This window comes from Narcine bancroftii, chromosome 3 (assembly GCF_036971445.1).
Source record: "Narcine bancroftii isolate sNarBan1 chromosome 3, sNarBan1.hap1, whole genome shotgun sequence".
Lineage (NCBI taxonomy): Eukaryota > Metazoa > Chordata > Chondrichthyes > Torpediniformes > Narcinidae > Narcine > Narcine bancroftii.
Window position 1 is genome coordinate 185,472,848 of NC_091471.1, and position 23,799 is coordinate 185,496,646.

Below are 23,799 nucleotides of genomic sequence, written 5' to 3' on the forward strand. Positions count from 1 at the left end.
AAAACGAAGGAGACACAGTCTATGATGAACTCATGAAAGAGTACAATGACCTATTTCAGGGTCTAGGCTGCCTTCCAGGAAAACACACGATCAGAGTGAATAAACGTGTGCCACCAATAATACATCCATGCAGAAAAGTTCCATTTGTACCTCGAAAGCAACTAAAGGCAGAGTTGGACAGGATGGAAAGTCTGAATGTGATTCAGAAGATAGATGAGCCAACAGAGTGGGTGAGTTCACATGTCGTGTGGACAAAAGGAATGGAAAGCTTAGAATTTTCTTGGATCCAAGAAATCTAAACAGAGCAATAAAGAGAGAAGACTTTAAGCTTCTGACGCATGAAGAACTCGTGTCACAGTTTGCAAGTGCAAAGTTTTTCATTAAGTTAGATGCATCATCAGGATTTTGGCAGTTAAAAATGGATGAAGCAAGTTCAAGACTGTGCACATTCAATAGTCCTTTTGGCAGATACAGATTCTTAAGGTTACCATTCGGAATTGCCTCAGCTCCTGAAGTGTATCACAAAACTATCTTTATGGTCTATGAGCACCTTGATGGAGTTGATACCTCAATGAATGTTCCAGTCCCAGCTGCTACTGCTGATTTGTAAAACTGAATTCTCTCTCTCTGAGAAAACCACATGGCCCTCTTAGAACAGCAAACTGCATTCAGACAGACTGCGGCACTGGACCCAATCTTCTGAGTTTGTTCATTTGTTGCTTTTCAAAACAATAATCCATTTCCCCACAGCATGTCCAATTAACACCTACTTGTGAAGTCCTTCAGCAAAGCAGTTTCCATTGTCTTTACAAAAGCACTGGGAGCCTGGACTGTCTAGCTTGAGCAGAGCTCTGGCATTTTAATGAGATCTATGTTGTGAAGTGTTTGTGTTTGTTTGTGACCTACACTTAAAAAAACCCACAATTATCTCCTTTAAAACATATCTATATGCAATGTAAAATATAACATGATCCTTCACACCATTTAGAATAAAAAGAATAATGATTAGGCTGCTACGCTAGACGCTGAATGTGGCATACACTCTGGGTAAGCTAATGTACACAGCAAACATGTTGTCTAGAGCTGTTGACATGAGAGAGCCTGCAAACACCAAAATGGATGAAGACATGAACGCCTTCGTGGACAAGTGCACTGCCCATATCAGATGCAAAAATGGAACTCATAAAGTCAGAGATAAACAAAGATGAGACAACTGAGAAAAAACATCTTGGATGAATGGCCCAACATGAAGTAGGACTGCTCACCTTACATTTCAGAGTACTGGAACTGCAGGGTGGAACTATCAGTGGTTGAAGACATCATCTACAAAGGAAGTAAAATCCTTATCCCAAAGAGTCTGAGAAAAGAGATGCTAAAAAGGAATCGAAAAGTGTAAGAAAAGAGCACAAGAGGTGATGTACTGGCCTAGAATCAACAATGATATAATAAATGAAGTGACAAACTATACAATATGCCAGAAATATCAAACAAGCAATCCTGCAGAACCACTAAAGCCATACCCAGTACTATACAGACCTTACCAGAAGGTAGATGTTGACCTATTTGAATGTCAAGGGAAGGACTATCTTGTAGTCACAGACTATTACTCTCTGTAACCAACAGTGTGTAAACTGAACACCACCACTGCAGATGCTGTAATAACAGGTATGAAACCCATATTCTCCAGACATGGCGTGGCAACTGAGGTCTTCACAGACAATGGACCCAAGTTTTGCAATTCAAAGTTCCAACAGTTTGCCAAAGAGTGGGACTTTGAACACACTGTCAAGTCCTCATTTTCCACAGTCCAATGGTCTAGTAGAAAAATTGGTACAGACAGTGAAAAGACTGATGAACAAGGCAAAAGAAAAGTGTAAGACTTCTACCAGAGCATGCTAGTATACCACACAACACTCCTCAAGTGTGGCATGTCACCAGCACAACTCCTTATGGGATATAGGCTAAGATCCAACCTACCCATTCAGGAGAACCTCCTAAAAACAAAAGAGGGGGAGAAAGTGAAGAAATTCAAAGAAAAACAGAAAGAAAAGCAAAAGTATTACTTTGACAGAGGAACAAAAACCTACCAGAACTCTACACTGGTGACTAAGTAAGGCTAAAAGACAAAAGAAACTTATAGACTCAGAAGGGAACTGTCCTTAGTGAAGTCCAACCAAGACCATACTCCATTCAGACAGATGAAGGTGCTGTTCTACGAAGAAATTGTCGAGATCTTCAAATGGGACCAGCCACAGTAGATGGAAAGACAGATACTGTTGAACAACCTGAATACACAGCTGAGAAGACATTGTCTGAGACAACAACTCAGATTCAAGGATAATCAATCAGGAGATCATCAAGACACGTGGATCCTCCTAAGAAACTCATTGAGCAAATTTAAAGGCTCCTGTTATGGAATGAATTAGTGCTATCTTGTTCGTTCTTCAAGTTTTAGTGTATGTAAATGTGAACACAAAACATGTTTAAAAAATGTTAATAATGTCGATAATAATGAAAATGTAAGTTCCTGGTGTTAAAGTTAAAATTATAGAGTTATACAAAGAAAACATGTTAGTTAAAAGAAAGCTACTTTTGTTTTAAGAAAGAGAGATGTAATGATAGTGATCATGGTTGCATTTGCTACTAGCAAGGCCTTAAGGATATAGTTCCTGTTTGATTAGACTTGGCTGCCAGCAGAGGCAGACACAGAAGGAGAGACTGCAGTATGCAAGATCTGCAATGGAGGCTTTTAGCCTCGTGGCATGCTTCATGGTGCTGTTTACATCAACTTTAAAGTAATTTGAAAATACAACAATGGTATATAGAAATGAATAAATGTATTCCATTAGAAAAAATAACATATAGTTTAAGAAATAATATTGAAATATTCGAACAAGTATGGGAGCCTTACATTAAATACAATAGCGAAAACCTACCGGGAACAAACATTACCTAAGTTGATGGAAGGAGAAGAAAAGAAAAGAATGGACTCAGTAGAATTTCTGGTGTATTTTTGTTGAATGACAACATTGTTTGACTGAATTAATGCAACCTAGATTGTATACCTAAAATGGATGAGAGGGGGGGGGTGGGGGGGTGGCTTGGGAGGAGGGAGGGGGGGGGGAGAAAAAGTCACTGTAAATGTGTGGAAAAGAAAAAGTGTATATCATGGCTATTGTGATTTATGGTGTGAAAAATAAAAAATTTTAAAAAAAACTTTAAAGTAAAGAACCTTTTCCTTCATCCATGTGTTTTCTAAGAACTCGTACATAGAAATACAAGATGAAACAAAAATTATGCTCTCTCCTTTGTATTTTATTCCCCAATCTTCTCCTAAATAAACTAATGTTATCACAGTGGCCAGTCTTTGAAAACACGAAAGTGCAGACACCATGGTTGAAGTAAAAACACAATACTGGAGAAACTCAACAGGTCAAACAGTGTATTTTATATAGCAAAGATAAAGATATATAACCAACATTTCGGGAGTAAAACACTAAAGTCTACATGTCTAAAATAGCTTGAGCCCTTCATCAAGGTATGGAAAAATGTCAACAGGTGCCCAAACAAAATGGTGGGGGGGGAGAGGTAGAGGGAGGAGCAAAGGCAGGAGGTAGTAGGAGGGAGAGCACAGCAGCAAGCAGGAGGAGGGATGGCTCTGTGAATAGAGAGGGAAGGGGTGGAGAGCAAAGGGAAACAAGACAAGGGGAAAGGTAAAGGACGGAGAATGGAGAGGTTTGAACTGGACAAGTTGATGTTAATGCCATCCGATTGGAGAATGCCAAGATGTCAAGTGTTGTTCCTCCAATTTACAGGTAGTCTTGGTGGCCATGGACGGACATGTGCGAATGTGAGTGAGGCACAGAATTGAAATGGTTGGCCACTGGGAGATCCCAGTCACTGATGCAGACAAATGGAAGGTGCTCAGTGAAGCAATCTCCCAATCCGTCCTCAGTCTCTTTGATGAAGAGAAGGCAACAAAGTGACCTTGCTCCACCTCTGAGTGTATTTACATTTGCTTTTTTTTTCACTATAAAAAGGCCTATTGACTTCTCTGCTTTCTGCTAAATTTGCTTGCCTTTTCTTTTCCTTCTCACTTTCTTGTCTTTCCAGTTATCCCCTCCCTTCCTCCTTACCCACCCAGCCATCTCTTCCTCCCCCTCAATGCTGCTGTCCCCTCTCTCCCCTCTCCACCTTTGCCAACTCCCTCCCCCCAATCATTTTGTTCAGACGTCTGCCGGCATTCTTACCTTGATGAAGCCTGAAACATCGGTTATGTATTTTTATCTTTGCTGCATAAAGGACACTAACCTGCTGAGCTTCTCCCGCATTTTGTGTTTTTACTTCAACTAGGGTGTCTATAGATTTTCACGATTTACATCAGTTCTGTTATCCAGACATTAAAATATCACATGAAAAGTAGTGGACCAAGCACCAAACCCTGCGGAACACCACATCACCAGCAGCCAACCATAAAAGGCCCCCTTTATCACTTTTGTCTTATGCTAGTCAATTAATTTTCTATCCATGCTAGCACCTTTTCAGTAACACCATGCTTTAGCAGCCTCATGTGCAACAACCTGTCGACACAGTCAGCGTACCAGTTTGCGCAATGCTGTTACAGCACTAGCGACCGGGATGGGGCTAGAATCCCATGCTGTCTGTAAGGAGTTTGTACATCCTACCATTGTCCGTGTGGGTTTCCTCCAGTTTCCTCCCACCCTTCAAAATGTATCAGGGGTTGTAGGTCAATAATTCTTGAAAGAACTCTACTAATGCTCCCATAATCACTTTAGTTTCCTCCTTCAGAGACCTGGGATATAGTTCATCTGGTCCAGGTGATTTATCCCAACCTCAATCAATCAACAATTTACAGCATGCAGAGTATGTGCATGCGCACAACTGTGGGCTGAGCTCCAAGCCACTGTTAATTTCTTACTTTAGCATACAAAGTAGGTCTTCCATTACATAAGAAGTCCTACACCACACCTATCCTGCTGTACAACACTGCTCAACAGCAATGAAGATTCATGATGAAACCCTAAAATGTTGATCAATTTCAATATCACTGACAGGTATAAATGATAAAATTCGCCAATGTCTTTACGTGGCATCATGAGCTTCAACCAATCAAGGAAAAGACTGAAGACTAAAACCTCAAAATTGGCACCAAGCTCTAGTATAACAAGCAGCAATGATCCTTGCCCTTTTATATGCTTTGGGAACATGTACACTGAGAAGTGTTCAGTCCACTCCTATTCGAGCTACTGACCCATGACTGCAACACCAGATCCAGTTCCAACAGTCATCAAGTTTGCAGATGACACAAGACTAGTTGGCCTCATCATCAATAATGAGTCACATGAAAGAGGTGAAAAATCTCGTGATATGGTGCGATAACGACCCGAGTCTCAATGTGGACAAGGTGAGGGAAATGATTGTGGACTTCACAAGGACCAGGAACAATCACCCTCCACCTCACATTAATAACTTGGTAGTCGAGAGACCAGAGAGCACCAAGCTCCTTAAAATCCTCTTAAAAAGTGACCTATCCTGGACACACATCTACTCACCTGTCAAGAAGGCGCAAAGGCGGCTTCACTTCCTGAGAAGACTGAAGTAGGCCAAGTTACTGGCCACATCATAACAACCTTCTACAGGAGCTCTGTCGAGTGTCCTGGCCGGCTGCATCATAATGTAGTATGATTGCTGTAAAGCATTGAATTGGAGGTCAATCCACCCTGATCAACATGATATATGTCCTGAATATGTACTGCATGTCTGGTTGTGTGTTTGCATGTTTTGCACTGAGGACGGGAGAACGCTGTTTCATTGGGTTGTACTTGTACAATTGGATTATCATAAATTTGAACAGTCGCTATTGAGCCTTCCTGACAAGTGAGGAGATGTGTGTCCAGGATAGGTCATTTCTTACGTGGAATCTGAGCAACTTTGAGCTCTCCACTACGGAACTATTAGTTGGTTGTTCCTGGTCCTCCAAAAGTTTATTTTTAAAATTTGTACCATCAAAGAAACATTGTTGGGATGAAGTTTGTAAATAGCATAATGCATGCCATGTTGTACCAGAGGTGAAGGGAATCACTGTTTCCAGTGGCAGGTGAAGAATCAATCAAACACATTGCTTTCCCTCTGGATTGAGCAGATTTCATCTTCTCCATGTCAAATTATGTTTTTAGTTGCTTTTTTAAAAATTGAGACATACAGCATGGTAAGAGGCCCTCCAGCCCATGAGCCAGAATTATTTTCATATGAATAATTACCATTGATGTTGAGCAAGTGTATAACCCAGAGGACTAGGATGTAGCAGCACCAGCAACGTGTAATGGTACCGGTACCGCGATCGCGCAAACACACGATCATCATGCTGGAATGATGTAATGATATCACTTCCAGCTGAGAAGTTTGGGACGGAAAGTGACTTAAAAGTGGTGCCATTTTCAAAATTAAATAATTCTTGCTCCAGCCACAGTGGTGTCTGTGTATTTTTCCATTAGCTCCTCGCTACAATTGGTGACCCTGAAGGTCCAAACGACTTTGGACCATATATGGATGCAGCAACATTGAATGGTGTGTCATTAAAATTGCCAGCCTTCTGGCCTCTCAGACCCTGGTTGTGTTTTGGCCAGTCAGAAGCCCAGTTCAACATACAGCTGAATCCACTAAATTCTGCTACACGGTGGCCAGCAGAGTGGACGACTTTATTCGTATGCCACCAGAGGAGGGTAAATATACAGCTTTTAAAGCCCTACTGTTGAGAACCTTCGGCCTGTCCCAATGCGAACAGGGGTACCAAGTCATGCATCTGGATGGGTTGGGAAATAGATCCCCCTCTGAGCTAATGAACAAAATGCTCACAATGGCTGAAGGCCACTCGAACTGCATCATGTTTGAACAATAACTGACCCTTCTGGCCCACGTACACCAATCAACCTACAATCCCTGTACATTTTGCAGGGTAAGATGAAACTGGAGCACCCGGAGGAAAATGTACACGGGAAGAACATACAAATTCCTTACAGGTAGCGCCAGATTTGAATCTGGGTCACTGGTGCTCGAACCGCTATGTTAGCTGTGCTGCTCATGCACAAATGCTTATAAAAGAACATAAAAGGAAGGATGCAATGCGGAGGCTTTATGAGGCATTGGTCAGACTGCATTGGAAATATTGTGAGAGGTTTAGGGTCCCATATCCAAGGAAGAATGTGCTGGCATTGGAGAGAGTCCAGAGGAGGTTTTAGAGAATGATGCCGCGGATGAGAGATTAATATATGAGGAGCATTTGAGAGCCCTGGGCTTGTACTCACTGGAATTTTAAAATATGAGGGGAAAACTTATTGAAACATTCCAAATATTGAAAGTACTGGATAGAGTGGACATGGAGAAGATGTTTCCAGTAGTGGGAGAGTCTAGGTCTGGAGGAAAAGCTTCAGAATAATAGCCCATCCCCTTAGAACAGCGATAAAGATCTCTTCAGCCAGAGGGTGGTGAATTTGTGGAATATTTTTGCACAGACAGCTATGGATGCCCAGTTATTGGTAGATTTAAATCAGAGGAAGATAGGTTCTTGATTAGTAAAGATCTAAAAGGCAACAGGAGAATGGTGTTGAAAGGAAAAATACAAATCTCTGGTAAGAACACACAGAGTATTGTGTTCAGTTCTGGTCACCTCATTATAGGAAGGATGTGGAAGCTATGGAGAGGGTGCAGAGGAGATTTACCAGGATGTTACTTGGATTGGAAAACAGGTCTTTTGAGGCAAGGTTAGCAGAGCTGGGACTTTTCTCTTTGGAGCGTAGAAGGATGAGAGGAGACTTGATAGAGGTCTACAAGATTATGAGAGGAATGGATAGGGTGGACAGCCAGTGCTTTTTTCCCAGGGCAGGAACAAAGTTAAGGGAGGGAAGTTTTGGGGAGACATCAGAGGTTAAGTCTTTTGCACAGAGAGTTGTAGGTGTCTGGAATGCCTTGCCGGGGATGGTGGTGGAGGCTGAAACATTCGGGGCATTTAAGAGACTCTTAGATACATGGATGAAAGAAAAATAGAGGGTTACGATTAATACTCTTTTTCAAACAAATATATGGGTCGCAAGGCCTGCACTGTGCTGTAGTACTCTATGTTCTATGCACATCAACCTTGTTTCAAATGGCGAAGCAGACTCATTGATCCAAATGGCTGATTTCTGCTCCGCCATCGTGTGGTCTTATAGAACATTACATCATAGTACAGGTCCTTCAGCTCACAATGTTGTGCCGACCTACGTAAACCCACTCTACCACAATCTAATTTTTCCCTTCCTCAAACCCATAACCCTATTTTTCTTACATCTATGTCCATGTCTAAGAGTATTTTGAATGTCCCCATGGTACCAGCCTCCACCACCATCCCAGCAATATATTCCAGGCACTAACCACTCTGTGTGTGTAAAAAAAAATGTAAGCCCTGACATCTCTCCTAAACTTTCCTCCAATCACCTTAAATCCATATCCTCTGGTATTTGCTATGGCTGCCCCGGGAAAAAGGTGCTGGCTGTCCACTCTGTTTAAGCCCTTAATAATTTTATATGAAATCACCTCTTATCCTTCCTCTCTCCAGAGAGAAAAGTCGTATCACTGTCAAGGTTGCTTCATAAGACATATTTGTTCTCAAATCTCCTCAGCACCCTCTCTAAAGGATCTACATCCTCCCTGTAATGAGGTGACCAGAACTGAACCCAAAATTCCAAGTGTGGTCTAACAAGAATTTTATAGAGCTGCTACATTACCTCATGGCTCTTGAACTCAATCCCCAACTAATGAAAGCCTTCTAAGACACCCTATCAACTTGCATGGCAACATTGAGGGATTTATGGAGCTGGGCCACAACATATTTCTGTTCCTCTGTACCAGCCATTTGCAATCTTTTTAGGCTATAGCCCACACCACCCCCCCCCCCCCGCCCCCCACCCCGCCACCAACTCCAGACTCTAAACAAAGTTTATGGGGCTCTTTGTCTATGAAACAGTCAAGTTTTTGTTTCTTCCATATATCTCTCCTAAAGACTACATATATTTATGTTATGTGAGGAGAAAAGAAAACAAGCCCCTGTTGAGAATGTCTGCTCTATGCTGTTAAGAATCCCGCCATTAACCACCATTAACCCCCTTCAACTTTGACTTTCCATGGTGCGTAACTTCACATATATCCCCATCTAAACTCCATCTCCATCTGAACTTCCCTGCCCACCCCTGCATCCTGTCTATATCTTGTTGTAACCTACGACAGCCTTCTACTCTTCAACTCCACTTTGTACCATCTTCAAACATACTGATCCACCCCTCCACTTCTTCATCTAAGTCATTTATAAAAATCACAAAGAGCATTGGTCCCAGAACAGATCCCTATGGAACACCAGTAGCCACTTACTTGGAGGCAGTTTATGTTTCATCTGCAACTATCCATGGCTTTCTGCAGATAAGCTAGTTTTGAATTCAAGCAGCCAAGGTTCTATAGATCCCATTCCTCATGACTTTCTGAATGAGGCTTCCATGGGGGACCTTGTCAAATGCTTTACTAAAATCTATGTACATCACATCAACTGCCTTACCTTCATAAATTTCCTTTGTCATCTCCTTGAATAACTCCATTAGGTTTGTGAAGCATTGCCTGTTTCTCACAAAGCCACGTTGACTATCCCTGAGATCTTATGGGTTATCTTCATCATTGTCAGGAGAAGGCAAAGATTCATCTGTTTCATCTTGTTGGCTCACGCCAGCAGAAAATGCATTGGTTATGAAGTGCAATATGGTGACCCTTTGCAGTAATGTAGAAAGGAAGATGAATAGGCTTTGCATTCACGTAACCTTACTCGACCCATGTCTGCACTGGGAACCGATGTGGAGATGACCTGGAATTGGTTGGAATCTTGGCTGCATGTCATTGTGTAGCATACATGAAATTATAACTAGGTTCTGGGGATAAGAGAATTTTAAAGTAATTTCTCATAATTCCATAGTTGATGGAGTCAAAAACTAGTGGGGAATTAAAAAAGGATACCTATATTGGTGCACTCCCTCCCTTATCCACCTATTTCCTCTTGCTTGTGGGCCTGTGCTCCTCCCCCTGCCTCTCTCTCCCCCACCCCCCCCCCCCACCCCACACCCAAATCAGTTCATTCAGGCACCTGCCTACATTTTGCTTGTACCTTGATGAAGGGCTCAAGCTCAAAATATTGGTTATGTATAAAATATGCTGTATAAAATATGCTGTTTGACCTGTTGAGTTTCTCCAGCATTGTGTTTTTACTTCAATCACTGTATCTGCAGACTTTTATGTTTTACTCTACACATATTGTTTAGGGCTTCACTCTATGTTTCATTGGATTTGACATACATTTTATGTCTTGATGGACGAATCTGCAAGATGGTAGAAATTCTTTGGTGACTGGGAGGCAATGACTGCAATGGCTTTGCCTGTGTTGGGCAGGGGAGAGATCCCATTGCAATTGCAGAAATTGGTGCAATACTTGGCATGGTTTCTTCTCCCCCTGATGAGTGAGATTAAGTCATGAATTCATGTAGAAGTACATCTCTGTCACATGTTAAGCTATCAGCAGATTTTAATTTTATCCAGCCTTTGCTGTATTTTATTACCCTTTCAAGCTCTTAACTGGCTGGGAGGGCATCAGGTCTACGGCACATAATCTGGTGTGCAATAGAGTTAGGAATCTTCCATCAGTGACAGATGTTAGCTGAGGAGATCTTCTGGCCTGCTTTCAGTGAATCCTGACTATGTCTTTATCCTCAATAAGCTCTCCTGTCTTTTGTCTCCTGTCTCCTGTCTTTTATCTCCTGTCTTTTGTGTCCTGTCTCCAGTTTCCAGTCTCTTGTGCTTTAGCTGAATGGTTTCTTGGCTGCTTGGGCTGTAATTATTGCATGATTGCTGGATCTCCTACATTTTACCCTCACCTGTTCTTTTTAGGTCATGACTTTCTTGCCAGCCTTCAGATGCATATAGTATGCCTGTGGCTCTGTACTTTTTTGTTCCTTTGAGATATGATGACTCCACTCCAACAATATATGTGATTAGAAGTAATTAATTCCTAACTCTCCAAGTCAAATCAAGCTGTTTTCTGGCAGAGAACAGTCTCATTACAGGTACTAATAACAGAACTTCAAGTCAGGTCAAGCACTGTGAGGAGTTGTCAGGCATTAAAGTGAGAAAAGCTTTCTTTTTTTTTCTGTCCTTTGGTGTTGATTTTTTCCAGTATTATTTCTGTTGTTATTGCCATTTGGAGGCCAGTTCAATAGAGATGATGGACCAAAATTAAGGGGGTGGACAGTCCATTATTCACTAGGATCTATCACACTATGAATAACAACCACATCTTTGTTCTGTACTTGGATAGAAGGGGTTGGTACTTGTTTCTCTAACAAAGCAGCATGTTGATTATGACAAATTCTTGTCCTAAATATTTCTTCAAGGTGGAATGCTTTGAGCATCTTTGCAGAGCTTTTTAGGCGTAGGTAATGTAAGCTGATATTGACCATGAAATCTACATCACAAACCTTTTCTAGTAGTTCGATAGAGAGGAAAGGCAGAATAATTTAGTTGACGTTCCTTAACCAGAAATGCTGGGTTCTAGTAGTTCGATAGAGAGGAACAGCAGAATAATTTAGTTGACGTTCCTTAACCAGAAATGCTGGGACCAACAGTAATGCCCTTAATATTACTATCAATCAACTAACTCAGCAGAGTTAGAGGATTCAAACTGGAGTCTTTCTCATGTCTGTGGCATTAATTACACATCATTATTAGAAAGCAACATGAAACCTATAGCAATGTACTATATCTTACATCATATGTAATACCAAAGTTACGAAGTCAACCATCACACTAGAAAAAACTTTTATCTCGAATTTACATTAAATGGATCCAACCAATGACAAGTTCTCCTCTACAGTAGTTATTTTCATTTATGAGATATTCCAAGGTAGAGTGTCACAAACATTTTATACTCACCAAATTGAGGAGGGCAAGAATATCATCTATTTGTTCAATCACTTGGAACAATCTATAGAAGTGATAGATACTTAAAACTAATTTATTTTCAAATGCAATATATTTTTAAATCTGTAAACAAGAAATTATTTCCATTCAGAAAATGATCATATGAATATAACTCAGTGACTTGAATAATCAGTGCAATATTGTTTCATGTAACATCCAGTAACAAGATATTGTGCACTCAACAATGGCCATCTGCTTTGCGCAATAATTTGTTTCTACTTTAAGATAGCACTTAAATGCAGCACTAAACACAAGATTTGGCAGAGCAGATTCAACAGGCTGAATGTCTTACTTCTTCTCCTATTTCTTATAGTCTTATGGTCTTATTTACCTGACATGCGATCCCCAGGCAACAGTCACTATTAAAAATGTCATAATGTAAACAGCTATTTTGGTTGTAAGAAGTTGCTGCAGACTTTCCTCCAGTTCCTGTATTAGAAAATATAATGATGTTACGTGATATTAATTAAAGTGAATACAAATATTACAAGGCTTAAAGTCAGAAAATGCTGGGAAACTCAGTAAGTCAGGCAATATCTGTGGCGTCGAGTTAAGGTTTCAAATCGAAGATTTTTCACCACATTAGGCATACCTTACATGGAGCATCTTAATGGCAATGTAAACATTTTAATCACATTCAAATGAACTTCTATTTGATATGAAGTATAGTTACAAAATTTTTAAAACAAAGATACAAATTGGTAGGTAAGATGTTGCGGACATCACAAAGTCGAGACAAACAGTTGGATGTCACTGGGAGTAGAATGACCAAGGATACAGGGTATCAAAAGGATAGGAAAGTAAGCAGGGGGGGGAGGGGGTGGTGAGGTGACATAGGATAAGAAGATATAGAATCATTGTGGGTGGAGTTAAGTGCTGGCACAGGTAAAAGAACACTGTTGGCAGTTAAAAACAGATGACAAAGTATAGCAGCAAATAGAAAAGGCTTGTCAGAAGGGTAATATTATGGTAGTCATGGAAGATTTTAACATACAAATAGATTGGGAAAACCAGGTTGAGACTTGATCTCTAAGGAGAGAATTTGTAGAATGACTACGACAGTGGTTCTCAACCTTTTTCTTTCCACTCACATATCACTTTAAGTATTCCCTATGCCATAGGTGCTCTGTGATTAGTAAGGGATTACTTAAAGGTGTATGTGGGTGGAAAGAAAAGTTTGAAAACCACTGTTTTAATCGTCCCTAATTGACTCGTTTTGTGCATGGTTTCAGAACTCCAAAGGAAATGGGTCAATGACAATTTTTCTCAAGCAAAATATTTCAGTAACAATCGAGTCTAGAGCAGTTATTCTCAACCTTCCGTTCCCACTTACATCCCACCTTAAGCAATCCTTACTAATCACAGAGCACTGATGGAATAGTGGTATGTGAATGGAAAGAAAAAGGTTGAGAACCACTGGACTATGAGATGGATTTTAAGAGCAGCTTGTTGATGAGCCCACTAGGGGATCGGCTGTACAGTAATGTGTGCAGTGGCGAATCTAGGGAAAATAGTGCCTATGGCAAGCACTGAAATTGCTTATCCCTCCCCCCGTTAAAATTTATTTACTTCAACCCTTCACCCCGCAACCATCCCTCACCACCACCACGCCATCCATTCGGCTTCCCTACCTGTCCTCGCCACTGTAGAACCCTAAAATAGTCATATCCAACATTATGTTGGATAGATTAAGATATTGGAAAATAATCTACACCTTAAAAAACAGGAGTCATTTCAATTTAAATAAAAACGCTCTGCCTACCTCAAAGGCCTGCATTCGCTGAATGAAACCAGCGAATGTCATACCCCAGGCCAGAGTGCAGCAGCCAAAGTTAAAGGTGTTGAGTGGCTGTCACCATCCCCATGGGCACCCTCTCTTACCTTCGGTGGAAAGGTGATTCTCAGCGCCGAGGAGCAAGCAGTGGTAGCTGACGGCTGGCTCAATGCAGGATCAATGGCTGTCTTTGTTACCTATAATCCCCCATGCAGCTGGAATCGCTCTGTATTTCTCTGGTACTGGATTATGGATAATGAAGACGCTCATTGCTCCCACATTGAGCCACTGTCGCAAGGTGCAGGAGCAGCCCGGTGAGGTGCTCTGGCAGCACTACACTCCTAACGACATCATTTATGTTTTCAAAATACCAAATTCCCATGTGGAAATAGCAAAAGAAAACTTGTCATCCCTTGTAGCTCAGATGTAATAGACCAGGTAGGAACGGGGCATCCTGACTGTTCTGTTGCCATTAAACTTGGTACAGTTTAATTTTGTGCCTTTGTGCAGTTTGGTTTGGCACTTTATGGGTCCCCTGAAACCAGATGTTGAGAAAAAGAGAGCCAACAAGTTTAACCCCACCGCCAACAAAGCTCAACATTTCATGGTGGTTTTCATTGTGCCTTGAACTGTCTGTCACCTATCACGAGTTGAGGGTGAGTCTTCACTGACAATACAAACAGCTGGTATTTCTGATCTGCACTGAAATCTGGTAAACAATTAAAATCAACACTGTGCATCCACCACTCCCACGATGGGAGTTAGATGGGGGGGGAATGAACGGCTGGGACTAGGGCGAGGTGAAGACAGTGACGCCCTCCCCTTCAAGTGGCACGTGCCCTGGCTGCCACACCCTAGATATGCCTATGATTGGTTGTTGTGCAATGCACCTGAGGCAATTAGAGCACTTAGGGTAAAAGAAACCTGAGGGGGCAGTGATCACAATATGAATGACTTCAATTTGAAATTTAACAAAGAGAAACTAAAGTCAATGTGTCAGCATTTCAGTGAAGTAAAGGAAATTACAGTGCATGAGAGAGGAACTCACCAAAGTAGATTGGAAGCGAGCGCTAATAGGGAGGATGGCAGAGGCATATATTCAAATGGAAAAATCTCATAACTGTGGTTGACATAGGAAGCAAAAAAAAAGTGGGAAGATCGAGGATTTAAATGTTTTCAAAAATTTGCAAAAGGGAACTAAAAATCTCACAAGAAAGGAAAAGATGAAGTATGAAAGTAGACGAGCAAATAATAGGAGGGGATACAAAAAGTTTCTTCAAGTACCGTGTATTTCAGAGTATAAGTCAACTAATCTTCTTCTTCTCTTTCTTTGGCTTGGCTTCGCGGACGAAGATTTATGGAGGGGGTAAAAAGTCCACGTCAGCTGCAGGCTCGTTTGTGGCTGACCAGTCCGATGCGGGACAGGCAGACACGATTGCAGCGGTTGCAAGGGAAAATTGGTTGGTTGGGGTTGGGTGTTGGGTTTTTCCTCCTTTGCCTTTTGTCAGTGAGGTGGGTTCTGCGGTCTTCTTCAAAGGAGGCTGCTGCCCGCCAAACTGTGAGGCGCCAAGATGCACGGTTTGAGGCGTTATCAGCCCACTGGCGGTGGTCAATGTGGCAGGCACCAAGAGATTTCTTTAGGCAGTCCTTGTACCTTTTCTTTGGTGCACCTCTGTCACGGTGGCCAGTGGAGAGCTCGCCATATAATATGATCTTGGGAAGGCGATGGTCCTCCATTCTGGAGACGTGACCCATCCAGCGCAGCTGGATCTTCAGCAGCGTGGACTCGATGCTGTCAACCTCTGCCATCTCGAGTACCTCGACGTTAGGGGTGTGAGCGCTCCAATGGATGTTGAGGATGGAGCGGAGACAACGCTGGTGGAAGCGTTCTAGGAGCCGTAGGTGGTGCCGGTAGAGGACCCATGATTCGGAGCCGAACAGGAGTGTGGGTATGACAACGGCTCTGTATACGCTTATCTTTGTGAGGTTTTTCAGTTGGTTGTTTTTCCAGACTCTTTTGTGTAGTCTTCCAAAGGCGCTATTTGCCTTGGCGAGTCTGTTGTCTATCTCATTGTCGATCCTTGCATCTGATGAAATGGTGCAGCCGAGATAGGTAAACTGGTTGACCGTCAACTGGCGTAAAGGTTAACCCCCATTTTTCAGCCTACTTTTAAGGGTTTTATGGTATATCAGGCAAATAAGTTGACTCCTATTTTTCGGGCTGTCTGGGCCTCCCAAGAAAACTTTTTAAAACACCCCAATTGCAAGAAACAAAGCTGTAAATTAAGTAAGTGAAAAAAAAACTTCGGCCTACCGGGCAGGAGCAGCGTCGGTCCACAGAGCTGGTGCGGCGAAATCGTGGTCTCGGCCTACCAGGCAGGAGTGGCGACGGCGACCTCAGGGTCTCAGGTAGGAGTTGTTATGGAGGGGCCCAGCAGAGCAGAGCTGCTTCCAGCATTGACTTATATGTCAAGGTCTCAAAAGTATATCTGGCGTATGAGTCAACCCCCACATTTTGATAAAATTTTTAGGGTTTCACTGAAATACATGGTATGTGGAATAAAAGAATGGTGAGAGTAGATATAGGATCACTAGAAAATGATGCTGGAGAAATATTAATGGGAGACAAGCAGATAGCAGAGGAGCTAAATGAGTATTTTGCATCAGTCATTGCTTTGGAAGACATTAGCAGTGTGCCCTTCAATGTCATCACACCCTCAGTACTGGTCAGCAATCTTCAAGACCTGGGCTTCTGCACCTCCTTCTGCAACTGGATCCTTGACTTCCTCATTGGAAGACTACGGTTGGTATGAATTGGAAACAATGTCTCTTCCTCACTGACACTCAACACAGGTGCATCTCAAGAATGTATACTAGGCCAACTGCTCCATTCTATCTAAACCCATGACTGTATAGCTAGGCACAATTCAAATCCCATCTACAAATCTGCCGATGACACCAATGTCATCAGCAGAATTAGAGATGGCAATGAGGAAGTATTCAGGAGAGAGATAGATTGAGTGGTGTCACAACAACTTTGCGCTTAATGTTAGCAAAATTAAGGTACTGATTGTGGCCTTGGGAAATCAGAACACAAACCAGTCCTCAACAAGAGGACAGCAGTGGAAAGGGTTAAGAACTTCAAATTCCTGGGTGTCAACATCTCCGAAGATCTATTCTGGGGCTTCCATGGTGTTGCAATGATACAGCAGCTATACTTCATGTGGTGTTAGGAGAGATTTAGTAATGTCACACCAAAAACGTTCAAATTTCTACAGCTGTACTGTGGAGAGCATTCTGACTTGTTGCATCACTGTATGGTATGGAGATGCTAATGCACAGCACAGGAAAAGACTACAGAGTTGTGAACTCGGCCAGTGCCATCATGGGCATCAGTCTTCACTCCATTAAGGACATCTACAAGAGACGGTGTCTCAAGAAGTCAGCTTCTATCCTTAAGGACCCTCATGCCCTCTTTTCACTGCTACCATCAGGAAGGAGGTACAGGAGAATGAGATGAAGAGCCAACAGTACAAAATCAGCTTCTTTCCCTCTGCCATCAATCAGATTTCTGAATGGGCAATGAATCACAGACACTACTTCACTTTTTTCTTCCTTTGCACTAATTTATTTATTTTTGATAAAATGTTATTTATGACAATTTTTCACGTGTGATGCTGCCACAAAACAACGAATTTCAAGACATGTTCATGACAGTAAATTAAGGATGTCAGGGAAGGGAAGTGAGTACAGTTACAAGAATGAAGCTGCTTAGAAAGCTGAATGGTCTAAAGGAGGCAAGTCTCCCAATCTAGATTGATTGCATCCTCGGGTTCTGAAAGATATAGCAATAGAGATTGTGGAGCCATTAGTAATGATCCTTCAGGAATCAATAGTTTATGCAAGGTTCCAGAGGACTAGAAAACGGCAAATTTTCTGCTGTCCAAGAAGGAAGGGAGGCAGCAAAAAGGAAATTATAGGCTGGTTAACCTGATATTAGGGGGGTTAGGAAAGTGTTGGAGCTGATTGTTAAGGATGAGATAACAGAGTCAATGGAGGCACATGACGAGATAGGCCTGAAGGGAAAATCTTTCTTGACAAACCTATTGTAATTCTTTGAAGAAGTAACAAAAAGGCTAAAGGAGAAGCACAAAATCAGAATACAGGGATCATATTCTTGTTTGTTGCCAGTGACTAGTGGTATTCCACAGGGGTTAGATTTCGGGTCATTTCTTTTTATGTTAGAAACATAGAAACATAGAAGATAGGAGCAGGAGTAGGTCATTCGACCCTTCGAGCCTGCTCCGCCATTCAACGAGATCATGGCTGATCTTAAAGTTCAGTACCCCGTCCCCGCCTTCTCTCCGTAACCTTTATAGTGAAGAAATATATCTAATTCCCTCTTAAATATATTTAATGAACCTGCCTCTACTGCCCTCTGTGGCAATGAATTCCACAGATTCACCACCCTCTGGGTCAAGAAATTCCTCCTCATCTCGGTCCTAAATGGTTTGCCTATTATCCTCAAACCATGGCCCTGGGTTCTGGATTTTCCCATCCTTGGAAACATCCCATCTGCATCCATTCTGTCCAGTCCTGCCAGAATTTTATGTCTCTATGAGATCCCCTCTCAATCTTCTAAACTCCAGCGAGTACAATCCCAATTTGCGCAATCTTTCCTCAGAAGTCATTCCTGCCGTTCCAGGTATCAGCCTGGTGATTCGCCTCTGCACTCCCCCCATTGCAAGAACATCCTTCCTTAGATAAGGTGATCAAAACTGCACACAATACTCCAGGTGGGGTCTCACCAAGGCCCTGTACAGCTGCAGTAAGGTACCCTTGTTCCTATACTCAAACCCTCTTGATATGAAGGCCAACATACCATTTGCCTTTTTAACCGCCTGCTGTACCTGCATGCTCGCCTTCAGAGACTGATGTACAAGTACCCCTAGGTCTCTCTGCACTTCCCCATCTCTTAATCTATTGCCATTAAAATAGTAATCTGCCCTCCGGTTTTTATTACCAAAGTAGATAACCTCACATTTATCCACATTGTAGTGCATTTGCCATGTATCTGCCCAGTCCCTCAATTTATCTGGAGCTTCCTGACCCCCTCTTCCGTGCACACAACCCCTCCTAGCTTAGTGTCATCTGCAAATTTGGAGATATTACATTCAATCCCCTCATCCAGATCATTAATGTAAATTGTGAACAGCTGGAGTCCCAGTACAGATCCCTGTGGCACCCCACTCAGAAAACGAGCCATTTATCCCAACTCTCTGTCTTCTACCTGCCAGCCAGTTCTCAATCCACATCAATACTTTGCCCCCAATCCCATGAGCCTTGATTTTGTAAGCCAGTCGTTTATGCGGGACCTTATCGAAGGTCTTTTGAAAGTCCAGGTACACCACATCCACTGGCTCTCCCCCATCTATTTTACCTGTCACCATCTCAAAGAATTCCAATAGATTTGTCAAGCACGATTTACCATTTGTAAATCCATGTTGACTCCATCCGATCCCTTCTCTGCTAGTCATATGCTCCGCTATTCTTTGGCTTGGCTTCGCGGACGAAGATTTATGGAGGGGGTAAAAAGTCCACGTCAGCTGCAAGCTCGTTTGTGGCTGACAAGTCCGATGCGGGACAGGCAGACACGGTTGCAGGGGAAAATTGGTTGGTTGGGGTTGGGTGTTGGGTTTTTCCTCCTTTGCCTTTTGTCAGTGAGGTGGGCTCTGCGGTCTTCTTCAAAGGAGGTTGCTGCCCGCCAAACTGTGAGGCGCCAAGATGCACGGTTTGAGGCGTTATCAGCCCACTGGCGGTGGTCAATGTGGCAGGCACCAAGAGATTTCTTATTACATCCTTAATAATGGATTCCATCATTTTGCCCACTACTGATGTAAGGCTCACCGGCCGATAATTCCCCGCTTTTTCTCTACCCCCCTTTTTAAATAGTGGGGTAACATTAGCTACCCTCCAATCCATGGGTACTGATCCTGAGTCTATCGAGTTCTGGAAAATAATTCTTAAAGCATCTGCTATCTGAATGGCCACTTCCTTGAGTACCCTAGGATGTAGATTATCAGGCCCTTGGGATTTATCTGCCTCTAATCCCATCAATTTCCCCAAGACCATGTCCTTAGAGATACTGATTTCTTTCAGTTCCTCCCTTGCATTAGTCTCTATGTTTCCCAACATCCTTGGGATGTTATTTGTATCCTCTCTTGTAAAAACAGAACTAAAGTAAGAATTTAATTGGTCTGCCATTTCCTTATTCCCCATTATATATTCCCCTGATTCCGACTGCAAAGGACCTACTCTGGATTTCACCAATCTTTTCCTCTTGACATATTTATAAAAGCTTTTGCAGTCGGTTTTTATATTTGCCGCAAGCTTACTTTCGTAATTTATTTTTGCTCTCTTGATTAATCCCTTTGTCCTCCTTTGCTGCATTTTGAACTGCTCCCAGTTTTCGTTTGCGGTACTTTTTTTTGGCCAATTGATATGCTCTCTCTTTGGACCCAATGCTGTCTCTAATTTCCCAAGTTATCCACAGTTGAGTCACCTTTTTTGGTTTATTTTTATGTCAAACCGGTATAAACGATTTTTGCAATTTCTCCATTAGATCTGTGAATGCTTTCCATTGTCTATCCACAGTCAACTCCCCCATAAACACCACCCAATCAATCTTACTCAACTCCCGTCTCATACCATCATAATTCCCTTTATTTAAATTCAGGACCTTAGTGTAGGTTTTAATTTCATCACTCTCCATGTTGTATATCAATGATTTAAGCATTGTGGAATGAATGATGTTGTGGCCAAATTTGCATATGATATGAAGATAGATGGAAAAGCAGGTAGGTTTGAGAAAACGGGGAGGCTGCAGAAGAACTTCAACAGGTTAGGAAACTGGGCAGAGAAGTGGCAAATTAAATAAATGTTGGAAAGTACACAGTCATGCACTTTGGTAGAAGAAATAAATGGACAGATTATTTTATAAATTGGGAGAAAATTGAAAATGCTCAGGTTTGAGAAAATGGGGAGGCTGCAGAAGGACTTTGACACATTAGGAGAATGACAAATGAAACACAATATCGGAAAGTGTATGGTCATGCACTTTGGTAGAAGAAATAAACAGGGAGTTGTTTTTTAAAATGGGGAGAAAATTACAAAAACCTAGATGAAAAGGGACCTGGGAGACCTCATACAGGATAGTCTGAAGGTAAACTTGCATGATGAGTCAGAGGTGAAGAAGGCAATGCAATGCTGGCATTCATTTCAAGAAGAATGGAGGTGATGTGATGTTAAGACTTTATAAGGCACCGGTGTTGGAATATAGGGGTTAATTAATCATAGAAAATATGTAGAATATATGCTTATGTACTATTCATTTTGTATACATGAATCCAGTACTATGTAACAATTTAATATTTACCTCATGGTGAAGGGAAAGAGTAATGTAAGTAAGGGGCAGCCACAGTATGTAGCAAAGTTGGCTGATTACAGTAGGTTTAGAATTGCCTGCTCCCCAAATACAAAAGAGAGAATATGTATGAAACAATTTAGTAGGAAGGTTAAGGCAAAAGGTGTTGATTAGCACAGGAGACGATGGCCAGACAAGAACAAAGAGAATCCTGACAGAGACTGTCAGAAACAAAGAGAATGGAATAACTCAGTAAGAAGGCAGAAGGAGGTGTTGAGTAGAACAGAAGAACATGGCCAAATGAGAACAAAGAAATAATTAGAAATATCTGGGGTATGAATTGATTTCTGATCAAAACAACAGGATATTCTGGCCTTGAGGATTAAGATGGGAGCTCTACACCCCAGATATCTGCAGAGCAGGAAATTACTTGTGATAAATCTTATGCAAGAAATCTAGCAAAGGAAGCCAACTTTTGTTCTATATGATAAGGTTGAGCTATATAAACTGTAGAGACTGGACAGCAGAGGTCAGTCTTGGGGAATAGCTCACTGTGCAGGTGACCTATGAACTAACGACTGAACCAGAGCTCTGTTAAGCTTTATTCTTGTGCTGTGTAATAAACTGATTGTTGAACCGAATACCTTCTCCTATCACTTCATTCAATGAGCACGCTGGACTCAGACGACACATAGACTAAATTGAGGGTAGGGTAAAGCCAGAGTCCGACAATTTGATGACCCCGACGTGATGAAGATGGAGAAGTGACGGAAGAGAAAAAGACGACACAGCGGTTGATTGTGGTGTGGTGATAACAACAAGGGGCAACTCAACAAAAGAAGTTAAGCAGACGCCCGTTTAAACGAAGTTCTGCTATTGGCAACGATAAAATTGTGTGTTGTCACTACTCTGCAAAAGTCCTAGTAGAAGCCAAGGAATAAAGTTTCAGGGGTTAGAGGCCCCTGTAGGTAACGGGGGTTAGAGTCACCTGTAAGGAACGGGGGTTAGAGTCACCTGTAAGGAACGGGGGTTAGAGTCCCCTGTAGGTAATGGGGGTTAGAGTCCCCTGTAAGGAATGGGGGTTAGAGTCCCCTGTAGGTAACGGGGTTTAGAGTCCCCTGTAAGGAACGGGGGTTAGAGTCCCCTGTAGGTAACGGGGGTTAGAGTCCCCTGTAGAAAACGGGGTTAGAAGCCCCTAGTAGAGATCTCGAGATATAAGTTTAGACACTTGGCCAAATAGAATAAGGTACATTGTGTTATAGTTATTTGGTTTAGTAGTGTATAATAAGTATTCGTTTAAGGATCGTGTATCATAGTAGTGTATAATAAGTATTTGTTTAAGGATTCTATATCTTGGGTAATAGTTATTGGTTAAGGATTGTGTACAGTGTGCCGCGGGTGTTTATAATAACGTGTGAAGGGTCGAAGTAGATTGCAGGGTGGCAAAATCCTACCAGGGGAGAGACTCATTGAAGTGCGAAGTCGGAAGGGTTAAAAATCAGAACGTAAGATGGAAGGAGTAAGTGGGGATGCATGGCAAAAGTTCGGGGAAGACAGATGGGTTCCCCCATCTGTAAACCGACAGTGGGAAAGAACAAGGAATCAATTACTGGGAGGATTACCGAAGGGAGAGGAGGTACAAGCTATGAAACGGTACGAACAGATATGGAAAGAGCTGCAGCGTCAGGGGAAGGTACCGCTAGGGTTTGAAAAGATTTGGCTTGTAATGTACTTGGGAGAAGCCGAGAGGGAAGCGGCAAAGGAGGTACAGGAACATGAGGCAAAGGGACAAGGATCTATCTGGAATAGAAGAAGGCTTAAACAGCAGAAGGAAGCGAAGGAACAGAGAAGGGCAGATTTACATAATATGACATTGGCTTGCATGGCTGTGGAAGCGAACCTTCAGCATGCTACTAAAAAGGCATCCCCTATCACAAAGGAGAAAACGGGGGAGGAGATGACGGGGGAGGTTAAGCCATCAGCCCCGCTATATCCAAAGTTACCAGAGACATTGCCACCACCTTATCCGATTCCCCAGATGCCAACGATGCAGATAAATGAGGGAATAGTGAATGTCACTGAATTAGCAGGTCACGAACTCCAGAGGGCGAAGGAGAGACTTAAGAGAGTTATGCAGGAAAGGGTGGAGGAAATGAAGGAGTTAACAAAGGAAATACAGAATGATGTATGTAAAGTAAGGGAAACTAGTATGGACTGGAAAAAACAAATGAGAGAGAGCAAGAACAGACACTTGGGAATGCTTTCTCGGTAGGAATGTCAGAGGATCACACCACCCCCACTCCTCACAATAGACAAAAGGAGTCAGAGGATGAGGAGATCTTGACCTTTTTGAGTCAGTGTAAGGAGAGTTGGACGGATAAAGCAGGAGTACACCCAGCCACAGAACCCTTGCAGACTACACTATTTAAGTCTGCAGTAACGAGCGGGCTGCCAGCTGTAGTCAGGGAGGCGTTAGAGAATAACCCTGATATTCCTGGTTGCTCGACTGAGCAATGGGAAAAACATTTGGCCCATC

At 42.3% G+C, this 23,799-nt stretch overlaps 1 protein-coding gene across 4 annotated transcripts in view; it reads right to left on the minus strand.

Moving 5' to 3' along the window:
• The window catches only part of tmem175 (transmembrane protein 175), an 80,019-nt gene that overhangs the window by 38,706 nt on the left and 17,514 nt on the right, over positions 1-23,799 (minus strand). For 3 of the 4 annotated variants that reach the window (XM_069926071.1, XM_069926070.1, XM_069926073.1), the window contains 2 exons: positions 12,398-12,495; positions 12,019-12,070 (listed from right to left, as the gene is read on the minus strand). The exons of the other annotated variant lie outside the window; for it this stretch is intronic. In XM_069926071.1, coding sequence (XP_069782172.1) covers positions 12,019-12,070; positions 12,398-12,495 — 150 coding nt within the window. The remainder of the gene's footprint in view (positions 1-12,018; positions 12,071-12,397; positions 12,496-23,799) is intronic. 4 annotated transcript variants of the gene reach the window in all.